This window comes from Notothenia rossii (assembly GCF_949606895.1).
Source record: "Notothenia rossii genome assembly, chromosome: 11".
In the NCBI taxonomy this organism is placed as follows: Eukaryota; Metazoa; Chordata; class Actinopteri; order Perciformes; family Nototheniidae; genus Notothenia; species Notothenia rossii.
The window spans coordinates 42,442,527-42,465,997 of NC_136910.1; the positions used below are offsets into that span (position 1 = coordinate 42,442,527).

Genomic DNA, 23,471 nt, shown 5'->3' on the forward strand with positions numbered 1-23,471 from the left:
TCAATGTCTAAACATATTTGAACCGACAGAGAAAACCGCACCATACAGATCTAATGAAACCCATGCTTGTGTTCTTTATACATCTCTCAGGAATGCAACCAAGCAACACTTTACGTGAGAGTTTTCAAGTACAGCTAGTTTGTAACAAGATTTTGAGTCGTATAGTTCATTCTGCATATGTCACATTTCACTGACAAGAAGATGAGGTTTTAATTATAAGTAACCCCCTCTCCACCTTCCTCACTGAATCTGATGTTACCTTACAAATAAAGACCCAGAACATCTTTACACTCCATACAACATCTGACTAGTGTTTTTACTTACTGGCTAGCAATGGGTGAAACTGTAGCAGTCTTAAATTCCTAAGCAGAGTTACAAGCAGACAATCGAATGTCTCCGTGTCATGGCATACTTCCTGTAGCCATAAAATGAATTTGAGTCAGAGAAATACAAAGACAAGAAATATGGAAGGACTAAAACAAAGAGTGATGTTTTAAAGAGCAAAGAAAGTGGGGGGGTTTAGAGGAGATAGGCTTCATGGTGGAGACACTGACGTCAAGGTCTCCTTGAGAACAAAAGTTCTCTGCCAGCAGCAGGAGGTGAGGACTGACTGCTTTTTGATTCACTCCACCAGCGTGTGATCAACTAGTTGGCACGTGGAGAAGAGAAGCTGTGTGCAGAGATGAAACCTTATCCTCCAGTTGCAGACATTTTAAGATACAAACCTGGCAAATGGTCCTTTCCTTCAACTCTTAATGTATTTTTTATCTGTATTGCAGTACCTGAAGGTTTGCCTATGCCCCAAATACAGAATATGTCCATGCTAGTTTTTGTGCACAGGTAGATGACTCAGTAATAAGACAAATAAAACACATCCAATTCGTTTTTTAGCTTACTACTTCTGTCACATGCTCGGTGAAATAAACTCTTGGTTATTTACACATCCAAACTTTATGGGGCAAAATATCCCTCCTGTTTCTGGCTACATGGTTATTGTTAGTCCCATATTCTCTACTAACTCATAATGGAAATGTGTGTCTCGTTAGCTGAAACAAAACATTAAAGTCGTGGGACTTTTGAAAACAAAACATAGAGCTGAAAGATGCCAAAACGCTCCGCTGCAGAGTTGTGTGATAATTCTCTAAGTTTGTCATAAGCCACCTTATATGTACACAAGGTCATTCCAGTCATTGTTCATATACAATTATTGATAACAGCTTAAATTATTAGATCAAAGCAATGAAAAGACAAGCCATATTGCAAACCAAAGCGCAGTCAACGGCACAAAAACTGAATGTTATTTAGAGGGCCGAAATATTTGGAAATGAAGTTGTTAGACTTGCAACTTGGCATTACAAGGCTTAAGAATTGACTTGGAAATATTAAGCTCTTGCAGTACCTCAGCTATACATTATATATACACCTCAAGCCCCTGCTCAATGACTCAATAATTGTACTGATGCCATCTTGTCATCAGAATTTACAGATCTTCTTTGCGCAGTGGAAACATTCTCCAGCGCCTTGATTTACAGCTCAGCAGTGCATTACAGATAGCTTTTGTTTACTGTTCGACCCTGGGCTAGTGTTCAGGAATGTATGCCCCACTATAGAGGCCATATCTCAAACATCCCCTCAATTTCCATTTAACCCAAATTTTCCTCCTCAATTTTACATGATGGTTGTGTAAACACACCAGAGTCACATTTTTACCATCTGGCACCGGTGCAGTATGTACATGGCAAAATACCAGAAGACACATACATTTAATAGAAACAAGTTTAATTCTGTAAAAAGTTATAAAATGAATATTGTACAAAAATAAAGTTTGCAGAGAGCTTTGGTTCTGTAACACAAAACAAGTGAGACGACATGACACAGAGGTGATGACACAATAAGGAGCGATGAGAAGTCCAATTACTTCGTCTAATATTAACACTAAGGATTTATTTGTGTCTTTCTCTTTTGCTTGTTTACCTTTGCATCTAAACCAGAGGACTTCTCATCAAGGAACAGTTGAACAAACAATCATGGAGATGAGCTAGTGGTCACAGTTTACACACTTTAACGTATAGTAGCGTAGAGTAGCGAGGCACTCTGAGGCTTCTGGGAAGTCTCCTAACTGCATATTCTCATCTGGAAAGGCTTATGCACAAATCAGTTGTTAAAGGGGAAGATGATCCAATTGATGAGGTATGCTGTGATAAAAGCTAGAGTTGTTTTCCCCTCTCTGTGTAGTGTTTGGCCTAAATTCAGCTTGATGCAGTGGATTTGTTCTGTGTGCAGGGGGATTACACAGTAAAGCTGGCTTGCTTGCTGCTGGGTGGGCACAGATACCTTGGTCCCTAATCCGTGCTAACATCAAAACCTACACGAGGGCACTCTTTGTTCCACTTAAAACGATCCCCTTGCGGGGTCTCAATAGGCATAGCAACATGCTTTTAAAGAGCCTCTTCTATCCTGGATGTATATTTGTGTATAGTTTGGGAATAAACCTGGCTGAACAAGTCATTACATGTAGAAAGCATGTGTTGAGCTTACCCATCTACTTTGCTCTGTAATTCCAAAACATATTCTTTTGTCCAAATGTCTAGTCTTAGAGATATTTACATCAGTTGTGTGATGACAGCTACAGCAGTTAGATCTTCCTTAAACTGCCTCCACCAATATTTCTTTGCCCACAGGGATATTTGGTTAAGACTCGTGTTAGAGGATCACTTTCAAATCCCTTTTCAGGGAGTAAGACCTGTCTGTCAGAGGCGAGACAGAAACACAAGCAGTCTTGTGAACTTTAAAGCCTATTGGGACAGTAACCGCTGCAAAGCCTTTGCTCAGACTTGGTGTAAGGCCAGAGTGAGGTTTCGGGTAACGCACGCTGATAGGCAGGCATTCTAGCAGCTTCTGTGACTCAAACTATGGATGCTCAAAGACACCTGCAGGTCCTCAGAGACCACTACTCTCCTTCTACTACTCATTTTAGATTTCAAGTGAAAGATGTTGTGGTTCCCATTTGGACTGACATTAAATCTCTCCTGGATTATTAATTGGAAAACTACAATGAAAATAAACAGCAGCAAAGAGTAATTTGCTGAGAAACCCATCTGGAGCCCCCCTTGTCTTAGAATAGTCGCATTTGGAAAGTTGAAGTGAAATATTTACCCTGCCGTCTCTCAAAATGCTCCAAAAACAACAGGTCCGAAAACATTTATTGGTCCCCTCCTCTGTGTCTCTTTCTACCCTCCCTAAACTGGATAGCTAATTATGATCCTTTGGAGTCATGAATTGAGAGACCCTGGAATCTAAAACGAATAAGTATTTTTAGGATGTGTTTAGCAGTTCTGGATCACCTTTTATAGATTTAGTTTGAAAAAAAGCTCCACTATCCTGGACAAACAAAGCTTTTAAATAAATAAAAAAACAACAACAATTTCTTTTATAAAATGGATTGAAATAAATAACAATAAGTTAATTCCCATCTTAATAAATATACCTCTTACACACACGTGTATATATATATGTATGTATATATATATATATATGATTAGATTTTATATAGATGCTTTGCACCAAAAAGTCTTTTCTGAACTCCCATGTGGTATTTTTTCATCCATTGGCTCTGAATGTAAATGTCAACATTCAGACTATGGAGTAGTGATTTAGACTGCAGCTGAATATACTCCTCATATCTCTGTGTTCATCTGGAGTGCAAGGAGCCAGCTAGGGAATACTGATGTTCCTGGGAAAATGAGATCCACCAGAAAAAAAGCCAGCTTAGTCTTCACTTTTCTTCACTTCCACTTTCTTTAGACAGTACAGTTGGCAAATCTGGAAGTGTAACAGTATTGTTCTCCCCTGCAAATTGTTACAGATATTGTACGTTTCTGCAAGTGTATGACCGGAAACTCCAAAGTGGTCAGGAGGGATGATGACTTAGCATGGACTGTTGAATGTAAAGTTGGATTTTCTTTCTGTATTGACTGTCCCATCTTCCTCATGTCACTGAGAGAGGTGGCCTTATATACTTCCATGTGTCTCCTTCGGAAAATACACTCCACTAGATATCCCATCAGCCCACAAAGACGATCCTTATTTCACTGATTCAAGTCATGCCTGTCATCATACACAGGCACACTTCCTGGCAGAATGCTTCTTCAGTGTGTGATACGCATTATTGTCGTCCAAGAAAGATAAGTCATCATCGAAAGCTATTGGTCGACAGCAGGTGCGAGAGGGCGTGTCCCTGTCCAGCTTCTTGTTGTGTGTGAGGTTTTTGAGGATCTTGTCATAGTTTGTCTCCGCCTCCACACAGGGCCCACTGCAGTACCTGAAGATCAACTCCTCTTTAGTCTGGTATCCTAGCCTTAAGTCTGTCACATTGAGATGGACCTCCTTTAGCAAGCAGCCTCGGGTCTGCACTGATATCCCCTCCCTCTCCCTCCCCTTCTCGCCTCGCCCTCCTTTACCCCCTCGACTTCCCCCTCGCCCCCGGCCACGCCTCCTGTCGCCATTTCCTCTCTTTTCGCCTCTCAGGCCTCCCGTGTTTGCTGCTCCCCTCTGCTTCTGCTCCCTCCTTCCCTTGGAGCTCTCGCCGGTCTCCGATGATCTCCGGAGTCTGCCAATGGTAGCCTCAATAAAATCCATCACATCATCAAATTGCTCTGGATAGGGACCTGCGATGTCATCTGAAACATACAGGGGGGGAAATATTAATTTATTAAGCTGATAATACAAATAATAATGCCATAACTGACATCAACTTTTAGAAATATCACCATAGTATCAAGAATCCACTGCTTTCAAAGGCTGTACGAGCATATATACAATTAGACTTCAAATATGCCTTTGGGAAAAACAAAATATGAATCAAACATAATAAAACTAAGCAATGAGTATGAAAAACATGCAGATCATTGACTGCTTCCCATTAATTAGAAACTCACATTTTAAATTAACAATTGTCTGCATGCACAGTGCATTTTTCCATCACATTGCAGCCAACACTACTGCACAGTGAGCCAAATAAATAGATAATGATATGTTAGTGTTGATTTTATTACTATTTAAGTGTTAGCTTCTCTCTGCATATTGCAAGTTAATGCAGCTGGAGCAGTTAACCTCGTTATTACCAAGGAACAGGCAGACATTTTTGGAAATAGGCACAAAAACGGGGAGACAGTCTAGTGAACGCCAAAATTGAATGTGTGTATTTCACAAATTGCAGAAATCTAGTCTTTTAATTGCACAAATGCAGATACTTATGTAACAGGTAAATGAAATAAATCGATCGGTTCAGCAAACTTAAGGCTGAAAAAGACATTCGGGAAGAAAGTAAGGAACACAGGCTGCACAGAAATGCAGAGGAGTTCAAATAAATACTTAGAAATGTGCAGATCAGAAAAGGTGTGTGGTGATTTATGGATAAGTCTGATGCAGAGATGTTCATATGGTGGGGCAGGTGCCCAGCATTGACTCTTTCAAGATGTTTGCGGATAAGTTGGCAGATAAAGTTACAGTTGTAAGTTACATTTCGAGAGTAGTTGTAGTAACTTTTTGTAACAATAGGATCAGGCAAGCATGATTTTGCATTAAGAACATGGGCACAGTCCAATTACACCACCAAAACAGAGATGCACTTAGAGATTGTTTTTCAGTCATTTAACTCTTTCATGGATATAATTTTTTGAATGCCAACACTTCAAAGGCCATATAAAAGGATATCATATGCTCTGAGTCATTTAGATGAAGCAGATTGTACTGTAGTCTGCTTGAAACTGAAAACATGCACCAACACAGCTCTCCACCATCTGCTGGCAGAAGTGATGAGGACAGAGTGAAAGTCTTGGACCCTCCTGTGTTACATGTTGATTCTATTATAAAGTAAAGACTCTCCTACTCTAACGCCTGTGGGTCTGGCAACAGTGAACCACATATGAGAATCATGAAGACATATTGCTCCGAAATGTATCAATTGGTCCAACTCTGAATACATTACCTGTGTGTCTGTGTGTGTGTGAGTTGGGGATGTGTGTGAAAAAGACATGGGACGGGGTGCAATGTCTGGCAGGTGGTGTTGTGGTTAACAGTGCCTCTCTATTGCAGTGTCGCCTATCTCTGTTGTCTTACCTGTTCCTCTGGCAGCACACAGGCTATCTGATCTGCCTGCACTCTACAGCTGATTGGGCCGCCGCTCGCATATCAGGTGAGCCTGGGCCAATCTGTTTAGACACACCTGCCCTTTGATTTAGACACCTCCTATTGTATGTCCGCTGACAGGCGACAGTGTACACCTGCTCACAGACTGGGCCGGTGACATCAAACGGAGCGATTAATGGTGCAAATTGTGCCATCATTGGCTGAATACTACAATATCAGTCTCCTCTTACAGCTTCTATCTGCAGATTTTAGCTGTTAAAAGTAAGAGGAACCCCCTTTTTTTCAGACGTTACACAAAAACTAAAAGATTCATCCTCTCTTGGAGCTACAGTATTGTTTACACTATTAGTGCATGGCTAATGGTCTTGGGTTACAAAGCACATCAGTGATGTCACCACGGCCCAAACAAGAATATGAGGTGGCAGGACAAACATTTGTCCAAATGTTCCATTCCTTATCTAGGTCTTGGCTGCTTCTACTTCTGTGTGAAGATGATACAGTGTCACATTGGTCCAAACAAAATAAATCCCTGCCCACGGTCGCTGTTAAAATGAACATAAACACAGAACTCTCGCTTGATGCTTGAAACTTTCCGGTGTTGTCCAGCCTCTCGGCGGGAAATTCCTGCAACCTGGTACACCCCGTATTTTATAAAACCATGAATTCTGACTTTTGGCGGATGGGTAAAGGTCATGTCATATGTCGCAGAGAGGCAGAGGTGAATATAAACAAAGGGAGAAGGAGAAATGTGGAGAGCGACCTCCGGTATCGGAGCTGCTCACACTCTTATTCATGCTGCTGGCTTGTTTTGACATCAGTGTGATGTAACCCACAGCAGCAATAAAACACAAATTAAGATCTTCCCTCTGATAACCTTCCTGTCTGAGAGCCTTATCAATGTAGGACTCTCCACTCTTGGCTCAACCCACTGGCTATCACTTTACCTGCTGTTTCTCACGTGTAATTAGTGTAAATTACTTGGCAAGCAAACCAACGGTGTCACATTCATGTCTAAATTTCCCTTTAAAAAATCTACAGTATAAGCTATGGGCTGCCTACTATTGCTCTCACAAGTCAACACATGGCTGAAAATGTTAGTTTCCTTTTTAACTATATGATTAAATAGTTAGTTTCATGTTATTTAATGCAAAGATATTTTATGTGACCCCGATGAGAACCAATTATCCATCATTCAAGAGACAATTTCAGTGACTGCACGGCACTAAAGTATTTGTCAGAACATGCTGTGCAGAATGTCTTACATTGATCCTCCATGGAGATCTCCTGCAGGTTGTGGTCTTCACGCTGGTACGTTGGCTCGTCGTCCTCCACAGACAGGGATGCAGAATCACTGTAGCTGCTGGAGAAATAAGTCCTCTTGGCTGGCTGAGTGTTTTGGTAGAGAGGCCGTGTAGCAACAGAGCTCAGGAGCAACAAACACGTGGCCAAAACATCCCATAACTTCATCTTAGACTCAGTTCCTATGAAGAAAGCTGCAAAAATAGGAGAGGATATGTTTTTTTAATTGGGAGATAAAACAAAATTGATAATCAGAATCAGAATACCTTTATTCATTAGAAATCACTACTACTTCTACTACTACTACTACTACTACTACTACTACTACTACTACTACTACTACTACTACTACTACTTATAAAGGAGTCTAATACAACCACAGTCATCGTGTAGGGCAACTCTTGTTTATAATGAAGTCAGCAAAGAGTTTGAAACAGTGTGGTCAGGCCTACCCTGACTCATTGAGTATTTATAACTTTGTGTCATCATTTCAAGAGGCTTTCATCTTCACATTGTCTGGCTTTGTTGTAAATATCAATATCAGTTGATGGAGTTAACCCACCAAAACAAATGTTTATAATTGAATGAAACAAATATTATGAAGTCAGTAAAATTACTAACTTAATAATATCAAGATATGTAAACAATATAGAAAAAATGTTTTAGGAAAATAATTGTACGTTAGTGCGTAAAAACCCTGTGTTGTTTTTAAAATGACAAGCATTTGTTATCAACCAGCAGCCATGTAGTCACTACGGACCAATGAGAAATATAAGAGGATATGATCATGTTGTTGTTATCAGGCCAGCTCTTGCTACTTGTAATGAGGCACGGAGGAAGAGCATCACAAAAATGCGTTGGTTAAAGCACGCACCAAAGCGTGTTGGCAACCATAGCCTAAATAATGGTGTGAGTTGGCCAGATGGCGATCCCCAAAGCTTGCGTGACTCTGTCTAATGGCATGTTGAGTCTGCAGTAAACCTAAACAGCTATGCATAGATAAATACTAGCTTATGCGAAAGTCCTAACAAATGCACAAGTTGCATTTTAATTTGCTATTTCAACGAAAGTGGGAGTGAAGCGTGTAAACCATGTGCGCACAAACATTTAGGAGATATTACCATACATTTATTTTACAATCTCAAATGATAAAAAATATATTGCTTTACTTACCTTAAATATGGGCCATGCAGACCTGAAACTCGCTTGGCTGTTGTTTTGAAAATCCAAAACAGAAAACGCGACTCATTGAGTGTCCCAAGCCGAATCCACTGCATGGATAGTTCAAAAGCAACAATCCGAAAAATTCCTTACAAGGAGTTCAATTTCGGTTCATGTCTTCATTGAAAAAAAGATGAAATTCCGCACCAGGTGTGTTTTTCATACTCCGATCCGGCGCAGCAACCAAACCATGCGTCTTTCCACACTTTGGAGTCCAAAGGTAGGTGTTGAAGAGAGCGGACCAAATGCCACTGCGCCTTACGGGGTACAGTTGCAGTCGCTGATTAATTGGATGCTACGTTTCCACGTTGGAAATCTGAGAGAGTTCCACCATCTCCGTCTGAAAGGAGTCCAATGAAGACATCAGCGTCTCCAGAGCATAAGCAAGGCGCAAAAGGTGCACAACATCGGTTTCCCACAGAGCAGAAAAGCTCCCGTCTGCTTCTTCATAAAACAATTGAAACGTCGTTATATCCAAAACTGATTTAAATGTTCATAATCGCCAACATCTGACAATATCTTGACGTAGTAAACAACTCAGATGGGGGTATTGATTCTCCATTTTCTCCGGGTCAGATAGTGTCTGTAGCTCGAAGAGTCACCACGCGCGTCGTCCTCATACTGGACTGAAGGAGGACAGATGTCTGCGCATAACACCGCACCGCGCGCAGAGGGCAGTTTGGAGAGATTTATAGTTAAGTGCGCTCTGACGTTTGGGGCAGTTGGTGTCCGCCCCTCTTTTATATATCCCCGCAAGAGCAAACAGAGGTCCACATATCTCTCCAAACCACCCCGGGAGCCCCGTTTGGAGGAGCGAAGTTTTCAGATGTCTTGGGGATTATGTCACACATCCTGATGTCCTCGGATTAGATTTCAGTATGCGGAATGCGATTTGGAGATGTTCTGTTGCGATGCATGTTTCTAACCTGATCTCCGCGCTCTCTTTGCGCACCGGTGTCAAGTTCCGTCTGATACACATCTCACATTTAAGTGTCCCTCTTCACTTGCTATTTACTAGAACACATTTGTAAATAGGCGAGAGAAGAATTTAGGGCACAGTGGACACTTTGATAGTCATGTTAACCTATATTTATTGGCAATATATTGCACTCCAGATTTATTACATACACATGTATCTCACATACACACCTTGGCGCATCTGGTCATTCAATAAGCAGGGCCTGGGGCAACACTGCACAGACCACAAAAGAAGACCTGTAGAAAGGCTAAAATGGCACCTGAGAAAGCCTTTCCATCACCCTTCATGATTTACAAGCTGCACCCTCCTTTCATCTTCCACACAACTGAATTCCACAAGCTACCCAGTCCTTAAAGAATTAAACGTGTTGTGTTCATGTGCCAGAAAAGTCAGACTCCTTCCAACAACTAAACACTTGCTTTTCCAAGAATCTGGTTTTAATTTAACATGTGAACTGCTGCTAAAGATGGCTGTTCAATAAAGGGATAGAAATCCCAGCATTGACACTTTAAATCCACACTGACTTATCTGTTATACAGTGGTATTAAGGTTCATATTTGTTTGCTCATAGACTCAAGCTTCCTGTCAATACATGCTTTCTTTCAAGCATTTATGTGCGCCCTGCCCATTCTGAGATTACATGGAGCCAATCCTCATTGTATGGATTCCTTTCCGTCATGTTCTCACATGGTTTCTTTGCAAAACCTGACAACTTCTCATGTTTCGTTTGTTATGATACAAAACTCTGAATTCATGTAATTTGTTTTGGTAAATGTATGATACTTTGACCCTGACTTAACTTATTTAATGGAGCAGACTTGTTTTTATGGCAAAAAAGTCCCTGGTATTAGTCACTGCTGACAGTCTCCTGCTATTACTGTCCTGCTGTTACAGGAACATATCCTCTCCAACTTCCAATACCCTTCCAAACTATTTTAATTGGACGACGTAACTAATGTCTTGGAATAGAAATAGTCTGTTTAGTATTTATTACTAGTGTCTCTTTCATGTAATATAAATTCCAATGACCTGGATGTTGTGTTCATGAGCTGTTCTGTCATAGCTGATAGTGAGTCCAGTTCCTGTGATTTAGTTGTTGCAGCAATCCTTCCCATCAACGGTCATAATTCTCTCTGCCCTCCTGCCCTCACTTAAACATCACACTGGCTCAGGGTTAGTAGCTGCCCCATAACCATTCAACATAAAGCTACAAGTCAAATGATAAAACAACAACATTTGATTTGGTTCAACAGGAATATGAATGTTTTCTAGGAACAGGCCTGTGCAATGTGTCAATGGGAAAGCCTCCAGGCTCCTATTTACCCTGAACAGGAATAAACAGGTAAAAAAGAATGAATTAAAGGAAATCATAGTTAGATAAACAATGAACTGTCAAACACTGAGTCATTTAAAGGCAGATCAGAGCGTTGTTAGAACGCTTCGGCTCTTCAAGTTTAATTCAATTTTAATTCAATTTTAATTCAATTTTATCACAAAACGTTTATTGAAGAAAGTGAGAAATCGAAATCTCTTTCTTTTCAATTTTAGAACAATTGTGTAATAATATAATTACTTTTATTTATTTTATAGGGTTTTACATGTGTTTTTATTTCTTACTCCTGTGCTTTATCTATCAAACCCTTTATATAATGGCTCATATGTATATCTGAATAGGACAATTTGTGATGCATTTAAATAACGATAATCTATTGTTACATAGATTAATGAAAAATGTGATAAATCATAATACATAGTAAACCTTATTATACACTTACACATTAATACATTCAGTACATTTTAAAATACAACATCATATTGAATATATTGTATTCCACTAACCTCATAAGTGTGTTTTTTTTGTATCTATGTTAATGTGTGTATTAATATTCATGCATGGAAATCAGTTGATGAGAATATCAAAAAGGTTATAAAATTATAGCTTTAACTTACTGACTTGAATTGATCATATTTCAATAAAGAACAACAGTTTTGATACTTTGATAATATATCATATGATTTTTTTATTTTATTATCACAGAATAATTATGATTATAACAAGCACATTTAAAACTTCAGCTTGGGCACTCAACATTTTACAGACCAAATGAATAATCATCAAAATAATCGATATAGAACAAATGCTAGTTTTAGCCTGGCATAATATGTTAACATTGACGAATCAGTGTGCTTTAATCCTGTGACTCCCTTACATTTAATATATTATGACCATTTATTTTGTAGCACAAAATACATTCTAATTGTAATGACTGCAGATTTTCCATATATATTTTTGACACGTCACTGCATATTGCATCTCCGGCCAGGACATAGCTGTAGATAAGACAGACAGAGGCCATATTGTTTATTGATATCTTGCAGCAGTGTCACGATAGGATCCCTCTGTGACTCTCCTCTGTCTCATACAGATAGAGCTGAGAAGATAATGGTCACTCAAAATAGACCCATCTCACAGAGTTCCTTTATGTGAGAGTGCTGCACAGTCCGGGGGTGACATAAATCCCCTGAGCTGAATACTTGAGTGACTTTAATAAATACGAATTTGTTTGGAGGAGGAACATGAGTAAGCCGACCGAATCACCACCACATGGGGTGTGAGGAAGATACGCGTCACTCTCACTGAAGAGCCCTCTTTCATTATTTGTGCCACCGATGGGACAAGCACCTCAATGTTTGATGGCAAGTCGCCAATGAGAAATGATGGGCCATCCACAGAGTTGATTTGAGCACATAACACCATCCAGGCAAACAATCCAGATCAATGCAGCCGTTTCAGCTCAAATATATAATTGTAAATCATAATTTGAAACATGGTTTGTTATTTTTCTTGTTTTTTTAGTGGCTGGTGTTCTTCTGCGTATGATACCCCTTTTAATTTGAATTGGTGTGTTTAAATCATCTTTTCTGTTCAACCAGCAACCTGTTCATGGTTATGTTAATGTGTTTCCCGCCTCTTGAGTAAATGAGTTACTGTTGTATATAAAATGCGATAAAAGTGTGACATCTGTTGGCTTGTTTAGCATGTTCCATTCCAACAACACAATGTCTTCTTTCATGAGTAAAATATGTCATTGCACTATACATGAGTCCCTCAGGAAGAGGATGCAATAAATTGAACTATACTAAAAATCAACTGAAAACAATTCAATTGGAGCATTGTTTTGGTTTGGAGGATTACAAATGTGTGTTTGTCAGATCACCAAGATCCTAGGGGTACAACTTCATCTGTGTTTTCCCCGAAAAGTCTAGTTTTATTCAAAGTAGTTGCCTCATGAAGACATGTTTTTCCCATAGACTGCACAAGATGTTTCCTTAAGGTGTTACAGGAAATATAATTATATTTAAAAAGCAACAACTTCATCTTGTAAAAAGTTTGAATTAAAGTTGAACATTTTGTAGTGTTCAGCATAACACCCAAAATCCATCATACATCCATTACAAGCTATAATCTTAATGGGGCCCTATTATGCTTTTTGGGGGTTTCCCCTTCCTGTAGTGTGTTGTATAGCCTACTATATGATTTTGTGCATGTTAAAGTTTTGGTCTGCAAAGGCTAAAATCCCCAAATCCAGGACAGAGGGAGTTTCTCTCCCACACCCTCCCCCTGGCTTCCTCCATTGGACTCCTTTGTTTACATATGTTACACAATGACATCACTATGTAACACTTGTGCTTCTATTGGCTAGCGCTCCAACACTTTGTACATTAGGCTAAGTGGCGGGAAATCTCTAAGCTGTTGACCAATCACGACAGAGCCAGCCAGCTAACCAATCTGAGCAGACAGGGCTCTGGTTTCAGAAGGAGGGTGAAAAGAGGTGCTGCAGCACAGGCAGTATGAAAAAAAACATATATGACACTGTAGAGGCACAAAATACAAATATGGACCTGAAGATGAGCATAATATGTCCTCTTTCATTTATTTAAGGGCAGTAGCAATGCATACAATTATAAAGATGTTCCTTTCATTGTCTCCAGCAGCCCAAACACCACAGTGCTTTTGGCTGAAAGGCGGATCATGACAGTGGCCTCTCACTGTGTATTCTGCATGAAGTTGTGTGCAGGAGTAACGGTTGTCTGCCAGAGTGAGCTCAGCTGTCAGCAGGCACTGAGCCCTGAATCACCCTTGGCACAGAGATGCAGAGACAGAGAGCAGGTAGTCAGGGCAGATCCAGAAGCATTCTCATAGCCTTCAGCTGATCCATTAGGACATGCTACAATTCAGCCGTGGCACACTACCAAATGCTCAGCCATTGTGGCACTCAGAGCAGTATTCCCATCTGCCTCAGTCATTGCTCAAACATTTTATGAGTATTTGTTGGCATCATTCATGCATAGATTGTATGCATGCAAAAGTATTTGCTAGCATGTGTGTGTGTGACTGTGCGTGTGAGAGAGTGTGTGTAAATGAGATCACTTGGTACTATCAAAGTGCAGTCAGGACTATGACACTGTTATAAATAGAAGAGAGGAAGTAAGGAAGGTTAAATCTCTGAGACACAGATACTAAATGTGTAGAGAGGGGAGCCATTTGAAAACCCACATTCACTTTTAGACTTATTTCACATATAAATATTTACATTATGTACATTTTTGGTGTTCTCCTGCTATACAGTGTAAAAGGTAGACCAAGGTAGTCACAGTATTTAATTATTTTGTCAACTATATAGTCCGATTGTAAAAGTTGAAAGCTGTTTTCCTCTTTTAGGGTGCTTTATGAATGCCTGTCATCATGGCAGAAACCTATAGCTGCACTGCTGTGTGAACAGCTTATTACTGGTCAAGGGTGAATTATCACCCCATGCACAAATGGGAATCCAGTAAGCTCTCTCCCACGGACCAGTTACTTCATTGGGCCATGATGAAAGCAATGAATTCAAGGCCCTTTGAGTGGAGGAGTGCACAGAGAAAGTTATTGATTTACACATTTATGACGCTGCTCCTGTTTTTTTATTTTACTCTTCACCAATACAAAGAAAATATTTTGGCATTATCCTGCCTTAGTGTAAAGGGCTGGACAGGTGCGAAACAAAGATGAATCTGAGATGCACTTGAGACATCTTGGCAACTGCCCAAGCTCTGAAAACCTCCAGGCGCTCCTGTGTTCAGCTGTCTGCATGACAAAAGATTGATTGAAATAAGAAATTTCAGAGCGAGTTTTGTATGTATTATGTATTGTATGGTGGGGCATAGGTCCAATCCTACACACACTACACCTAGAAAGGGTGGCCTGCGGTTAGGCTGATAGAGTTGATCAGCTCTATAAAGTAGAAACAGATCACTTTTACCCCTTTGCGTTTCCATTTGGTATTTTTTTTCTTTTTTTTGAGCCACTAGTAACACTGAACACACTATATGTTTTTTTTAACAAAATGTGGAATCCGAGATGTAAATAAGATATTTCAGTTGTTCTTGTTCATATTGCATTACAAGTCTGCCTAATATTAATTTACAAAGCAAGAAAAAATGTGCCTTCTCCCTAAATCGGGCTCTTTTGCCATGGAGAGTTTCCACACTAAACGTTACTCTGTTTGTTCCACTAACAGAGCATAGTTTGTATTTTTCTTGAGTTGCCTCTTAACAAAATGCTCACTAATAGGCAGTAATGCAGTAACTGAATTTCATCCTAAAAGCAGTGGGGAAGGGGCTTGTAGGGAGCAAATTGAAATGCCTATGGTCTCATTAATCTGAAGCTATTACAACCTGCAATCAACATGTAGTTCATAATGGTATGTTAAAGCAAAGATGTTGTCTATTGCCGTGTTGACCTCAGCTCTCAATCATCCCTCACTGCCTGGCCTCGGCCGCCTGTAATCCTGACCGCTGATATCTACCTGGCATAACTTTGACCTCTGACTTTCGGCAGCTGTCAGTGGCGGCCCTCTTCGAGGAGGGGACATGTGGGATATGAGCGCTCCTCCCCAAGGTGGCACAGTGTCAGACTCTATGCTGGCTTTACGGTTTTTAGCATTCAAAGAGTATCCGCCAGGGCCTCCTCCTACTGTGTTACTACACAAACAGGGCTGGCTAAGTGCTGATCACAACCTCTAGGCAAAGATGAAACGCTCCCTCGGGGGAAGGGAGACGATTAAGTTGCTTGATGTCCGTTTGCTTTTCATATCTGTATCGGTTTACAGATTTGAACTGAGCTATTTTGATTATAACCTCTAGCCTGCTCGCTGCACAGCTCTGCTAAAAGTGTGGTGCATGAAGCTGGGTCTTGCCTTTCACAAAGCTTCCCTGTGCCCGACGTAACAAGGTCGCACTAATTGGAGAAGGAAGTGTTGAGGATGTCTTTGGGAAGGAGCCGCAGGGTTAGAGACAGACAGCAGAGAGAGTCAGATCCTGTTTCTGCTCTGGTTCCCTGTTTTAATCCAGTCTGGTATGTGTTGAGATCAGAGCAGGTCCCTTTCACTGCAGCCATCCGGTGACTGTGCAGTGGGACATGCCCCACAAGTCCCCATTTCCTCAACTGCTGCAAATGTGTTATAGAAAGCACTAGAAGGCTTTCTGTCGCAGGCTCGTCCCCGGATCCAAGTTCACTGAAAGAAACTTAAAAATGCAGGGACCCCACAAGAGAAACAGTCCCACAGTCCATCTTAGGTCCTAACCCCTAGGAAACATGGCACTGGACAGCTGTTTCTTTCCCTTGATGTATTTATGTCAGCCGCTTACATAAATACACTGTGACACACATACACGTTCACACTCATACACATGGGCCTGTGTGTAAATGTGCACACTCACACAGGCGCAGATACACACACTGACACACACAAATGCATAGAGTGACACACACACTCAGGCATAAACACACGTATCATGCTCCCTGTCAGTAATACCCAGAGGATATTATGTCTCTCTCAGCAGACTGGACGGTTGATCAGAGCAGCGTGACCACATGGTCACTTTGATGTAAATCACGCAGTGCAGTCACCTTGAAAAGAGCTTGAATTATAAAAATGAGAAAGAAATCCTGCTCACAGATTAATAATCTGATTAACTGGTTCAATCACAGGAGAGAGAATAGGTTTCTTTGTCCATTTTTTTCATAATTTTTTTGAATATTTCACAGTTCTTAGCATTAATATATTAATGTTCATGAGAATACGTGGTAGATTGGTACGAGGGCCACTTATTACAAGATTTTATTACTTTCAAAATGTCGGTCATTGAAGGAAAGGCTCTATTTTAGTTACGTCTCCAACAGATGAGAACATTGTTTAATACCTGTGTTCAGGATGTGTTTACCTTAGCATAAAGATCAGCACAACCTCACTTACAGTACACTACTAAGGTGCACATAGAAAGGAAGTCTAAGAAAAAAATAAAATAAAAAAGCTCCAGTGGCAATGTATAAAGATGAATTTATTGTGAGATCAACACAATATTTTCACAGATTCAGGTCAAAATGATCAAGTAACAAAATACATACCAACACTTAGGCACATTTAAGAATTCTGCATTGGTCAGTTTAGTATTCTAATACTCCTAACTCATTGCAATCTGGGTTATATCTGGTCATGCACTGCCCTAATGTAAACTCTTTCTGTTAAATGGATTGACTTCTTTTCTGAAGGCTGAATTTATCCTCCCGTGTTGTACAAGTCACACATTCACACCCCAATAGTGCAATCTGACTACACACACATGCACACCTCCATGGGTAGAACATGGCCCTCTCACTGTTAGGGTTAGAAGTTCAGATTTTTACTGGGGCCACCCATGTCAATATGTATAAACTCCTGGTCCTGCCAGGCGGTCCAAATCCATTAAGGACAGATGTGGACGGAAGGGAGGTGAACTTTTCCATCCCTGAGAAATATGACTCATGATAATGCTAAACAGGATGTGGCATTTCCCGGTGCGTCGTATTTCACTTCAATTAAATTACCCTTCTAACACTTAACAGTTTTAAGTATGCCGAGCCTTAGCACATATTGTTATCCACTCATGAGTCAAATGTGGCGTCAACCTTGAACTTTGTTTCATGAATAGCACAACAAGAGGCTTACAATAACAAACAGTGTGGAGCTTACAAAGAGACAATTGGAAGTAATACCACGATAATCTAATCAGTTCACTGGGAGTAGAGGTTATGGGAAAGTTGCTGTGTTAATGTACTTCCAAGGTCAACACAATTAGGGATTGCTTCTAGTTGTATACATTGATCCTTGGATCCTAGATTAAATCAGCTATAATGTGTTATCAGATGTGAACTAATTAAACTCTTTATTGTAACATTGGTGGATGTTGTATCTAATTAAAAAGAGAGTAAACATGTTGTTTGACTCCAAGCTAAATCCATTTAATACCTTGATGTAGAAATCTAAGTGTGAACTGCTGATAAAGAGCACACAATTAGGAAATAATTATGCATGTTATCATGCCAGTACATGGAGGTCAGCTTTATTTGTTAATCACTAAGGTGTTAAGCTTCAAGGACAAGAATCATTTGTACACAACAAGGCAGTGAGTCATTCAGGGTGGAGAGACAATGTAAAATTATTTTCATTCGTTGTTTTAAGTCTACCTGATAGCCGAAGTATCTGACATTCACTTGAGTTCATAGGTCAAGGTCCAGGTGTCAGATGTTGACTTGCTCTTGGCATACTTTTATCTAACCTTTAATAGAATAAAAACAGTATGTAAACTTTGAAAAGAAGAAAAAATAACAGGTTTTAAAAAACACATGTTTTGATTTAAATTGTGGGATTTTAATCAAGAAATCTAATCTAAATCCAAATGATGATAGCTCTGGGAGGGTTTGCGAGACAACATATGAACTTTATCACGCCTGTAACAAGATAATCTGGCCTCATATCAGACATCTCTCCCATTCCAAGACACTTTATCAGTTTAAGCCCGAGTCTGAAAACAGTACAGCTGTCTCTCTGACCTGTGACAGGCGATCTCACTGCAGGTTAGGATGCTGCGTCGGTTCATGTTACTAACAATTGGCATGTGCGAGTTTGTGTGTAGAATCACCAGCAACACCGTTGACGCAGTGAGACAGCTGAGAACACGAGGGATGAACGACAGCCTCACAAATGGATGTGACACATAGATAGATATATGGCTGTATGGGCAGACAGACAGGTGATAGATGGATAGATATCCAGGCGGATCCATATAAATATACTTTAGATTTCAAATTGGTTGCTACAATATTTTAGAGTGTATAGCATCGATACTGAACCAGCTTTGTCCAGGGGCCACTTTTGCAGAATTAGAGTTAATAACACTTGGTCATTTTTACTTTTAGATTTGAGCTTTATTCATCTATTTTATCTTTTTCTATGCACTCTGGCATCATATCTATAGTTAAAATACAAAGTATATACCCAATTTGACCTAATTGCTTGTCAATGTGGATTAGAAAAATGGTCAGCAAGCCACCCAGCAACCTATATGATACTCTACTTTCAGCCCGAGGCTAGATTTTGCCCACTGCTGTACAGCATTAAATAGAAAGAGAATACAGTGAATATAAAGGGTTGCAAAAACATTCAATTCCTGTATGGCAAGTTCAGAGTTTCACCTTCAGTGTTGAATAATAGGTCAGCAGTAGGGTCAATTATCCAACTCTTTGTGAGGCTCAACACACTCATGCATTCCTTTAGAACTGTTTTTCTGCTCTTTAAAATATACTGTTTTCACCAGGGGGACAAGGGCGCGGGGGGCAAAGCTTTGGAAAGGGACGAATATCCGATTCCCGATACATTTCTTTTGAGAACAGAAGAACCTTCGTACCTGTCGCAAGTGTAAAACAGAGAGGTGTCAAAAGTGAAACGCGATCGGCATATCTGACAAAGGGGAAACTGCTGTGAGGGATCAGTTCAGAGAGAGAAAGACCCACGTCCCCACAGCAGATGGGCGCTTTATCGTTATGGCCGGAGGGGGTGAGAGCCATATAAGAGAGACGCGAGACCACAAAAAAGGCTGGAGACACGGCTGGACTGTGACACATGTCCCACAGTGGAGGGGGATTTTACTCACCTTGCCTTTGGTGTGTCATCATGTTACAGGTCCTGTCATGAGCCTCCAATCTGTCCGCCTGGGCTGTATTGTTCTGTACTGCATGTGGACAAGGTAATAAAAGAGAATAGATAATGAAAAAGAGAGTAGGCTAGGCAGTGGGAGTGAGCCACATTTTGGCCCTTTGTTGGTGCTGTAGCTTTTTTTTGAACAGTACTAAAGTGAGGGATAAAGATGATCAAAGGGGTGTATATGATTGCTCTGGTGGGTGTTGGAGATCATTACGTGGTGAGGCATTGGGAGTTCTTATGTGTCATGGAGGAGGTAAATGATGCTGCAGATAGAGAAGCTTGTCAACAGTAATTCACACTTCTTCGTGCAGATATTGAAAAGATGCACCTGAGGACCGCTCACGGAATACCACACCTGTTTTTTTTTTATACCCTAAATGTCTATCACCATCTGTCTCATTCAAGGTAGCTACACGCAAAATCTCCCACTTGAATGTCAGATATCGGGACATCTTCAATGACAGCTTTTGTAATGCTTTTACACAATGCAATTGAAAGAGAGAGAAAGGGAGAGTGTTTGTGTGAGGATCTAAAGAGGAAGAGAGTGCCTTAGTGATAACACACCCCAGATGTTCTTAAGCCCAAAATAAACAATAGCTCAAGCCAGTTTTACTGTGTTGAGTCCTATTTACACTGATATAAAGACAAGCCTTCACTTGCACTGGGAAAAAAGTGTGCATCCTCAGAGTTAAACATATCAAACAACTGAGGTGAAACGAGACAAGACAGCCAACCAGATACATTGCACAAACATTTAAACTAGAAACAGAATTTACACATGCTTTACCTTTGAATGTGACCGTACTTTGACGGAGGTATTTATAACATAAACAACCTCTGTAACAAGCAAGGATATACAGGTAACACTTGGAAACATGAGCCACTCAGAAATGACTTGCACAGTCCCAAAGACCTCAACGACAAATACCTTTGTAATGGAGCTGTTTGTTTAAAAACGAACGTGCACACACACATGTATTTGTATGTGTGTGTGCACGGTAAAGTGGACCTTGGGGTTCTTTACTGGAAGACTGAGCGAGAGAGCTGTGTGCCAGCCTGCTGGAGGTGCCGCTAGATCAAGAACAGTCCACCCCCAGGTGGTAAAGCTAAGCTTTCAGGGGTGAGGGGTCACAGACACCGGAGTGGTCACACACGTGTCAGAACAGTATTTACAACTGGAGAGGCCCACCTCAGACCACCTACAACTGCTCTTCCACCTCAATACTGTACATCTGCAGGAGGTGCTGTGCTTCAAGATCCACTAGGTGGTAGTAAAGCTCCATATAGCAACATGTCTTATCATGACATCCTGACATAACATACTTTTATCATCAGTCAGAGACAGTAAATCTGTATAAATCCAAATATGTCCGAAAACGTATCCAATACTTAACACTTTGAGCTGTTGCCTACCTTGGCGACAACTCCATTGAAAAAGAGATTTTGAATCTCAAAGGGATACCCAACTAGCGGGGAACGTTCTCACAACTTAGGCTAACGTTACCTATTTCCTATCTAATAAGGTTTTAAAGAAACGTTTTAATCTGATGTTCAAAGAACCTTTTTAGGATGTTTATTTTTTCAAATAATGTTCCTATAAGGTTAACTAAGACATAACGTTTTAACTGCAAAATTCAGAGGATGTTTTCAGGATATCATTGAGGCCTGAGATAACAGAAAGTTTTTTTTATAAAACGTTCCTTTAATGTGATATGTTAACAAAGGTGGAACGTTTTGCCTGCAACATTCTAAGGATGTGTTTTGGACGTTGTTGGGTAACACATTAAATATTTTCTTTATAAAACGTTCCCTCAATGTTACATGATAACAAATGAAGAACATTCTCCAAGCAACATTCTGAAAATGTTTTCAGGATGTTCCTATAAAATGTTCCTTTAATGTGATACGTTAACAAAGGTGGAACGTTTTGCCTGCAACATTCTAAGGACGTGTTTTGGACGTTGTTGGGTAACACATTAAAGATGTTCTTTATAAAACGTTCCCTCAATGTTACATGATAACAAATGAAGAACATTTTCAAAGCAACATTCTGAAAATGTTTTCAGGATGTTATTGAGGCCTCAGATGACAGAAAGCGTTTTATAAAACGTTCCTTTAATGTGATATGTTAACAAAGGTGGAACGTTTTGCCTGCAACATTCTAAGGATGTGTTTTGGACGTTGTTGGGTAACACATTAAATATTTTCTTTATAAAACGTTCCCTCAATGTTACATGATAACAAATGAAGAACATTCTCCAAGCAACATTCTGAAAATGTTTTCAGGATGTTCCTATAAAATGTTCCTTTAATGTGATATGTTAACAAAGGTGTAACGTTTTGCCTGCAACATTTTAAGGGTGTGTTTTGGACGTTGTTGGTTAACACATTAAAGATGTTCTTTATAAAACGTTCCCTCAATGTTACATGATAAAAAATGAAGAACGTGCTCCAAGAAACATTCTGAAAATGTTTTCAGGATGTTATTCTTTTTTTTAATAAAACGTTCCTGTTATGGCAAATATTAACACAGTCATGGTCAACGTCAGATTCATTTCTAGAGCTCTTTAAAAAACAAGCTTGTTGCATCTGTTTGAAAAGGATGTTTTAAAAAAAATCTGATGTTACCATAATTTCCTTTTGAAAAAAACAAACAAGCACGTAAGCAGATATTGCATGTTTGCGGTGGCAGGTGTGAGTTCCCAGCTAGAAATGTTTGTTACCATTCGTTGTTCTAGTAATGTTTTCATCGGGACGTTTTATTTTGGTTCCCAGAATATTCTTCTGAAAGGTAGGATAACGTTCTTTAAAAACATTCTTGAAATGTTTGGTGATAACCTTCTTAAGATATTTTTGATAACCTTCTTAAGATGTTTTTGATAACATTGTTAGAACATTATGCCCTACTATTCTTAAAAGGTTTTCAGCGGGACGTTTTATTTTGGTTCCCAGAATGTTCTTCTGAAAGGTAGGATAACGTTCTCTAAAAACATTCTTAACATTTTTGGTGATAACTTTCTTAAGATGTATGAGCGCATTGAGACAATGAATAGGACGTATAAAAACGAATTTATGCATGCCAATATTCACTCACATGCACTTATAATCACACTAAGGTATCTAGGCCCACAGTATTCATGATATCATATGTGTAAAATATCAGAAAATAATCACACTATAAAGGTTGTGTCTCTCTTATGTAGGTTCTAACTGTTAGATAAGCTATCTGGCCTTGTGTGGTTTGTGAGGGCTGCGTATAAACAGTGTCCGCTGTTTATGCATATTGGATAAAAATCGTTATTGCACCCTTTAGATTTGAGACCGACAGAACGGACCGACTGTCACTGCCCTTCTCTGAAACCCCTGTTAGTGTTTGTATGTGTTTGTTTCTACAGTGTGTCTCTCTCTCTGGCTGCTGGTCTGCTCGACACGGCTGGGACCAATCTCCAATCAACCACACCGGCAACCTGCTCATCAGCCACACTATGAAAGCCTGCAGCCTGCACTCATTCCCTGCCGGATTGTTGCCGTGAACGGTTTGTTGCGTGCCGCGCTAGCTTTTTACCAGCATATTCTTTGACAGCTTTGGCTGCTTTTGTCTCACAGTCATTTGTATGTCTCTCCCAGGAGGAATCCAAGGCCTTTCACACTCCCAAGACCAGCCAGGCCTCTCCACCCTGGAACAACTGTTTCCCACTGCTGCCATAACCAACCTCCACTCCCAACTCCCCTTTTCTAATAAACAAATGTTACTTTCA

General features: G+C 40.1%; 1 protein-coding gene across 1 annotated transcript; it reads right to left on the reverse strand.

The window, feature by feature from the left end:
* Positions 1–1,762: 1,762 nt before the first annotated feature.
* gdnfa (glial cell derived neurotrophic factor a) lies at positions 1,763–9,426 on the reverse strand. Its single transcript, XM_079659785.1, has 3 exons — positions 8,623–9,426; positions 7,413–7,643; positions 1,763–4,679 (listed from the first exon to the last, which is right to left on the reverse strand). The coding sequence occupies exons 2-3, from the start codon at positions 7,615–7,617 to the stop codon at positions 4,114–4,116; spliced, it is 771 nt and encodes a 256-aa protein (XP_079515911.1). The 5' UTR covers positions 7,618–7,643; positions 8,623–9,426; the 3' UTR covers positions 1,763–4,113.
* Positions 9,427–23,471: the final 14,045 nt, after the last annotated feature.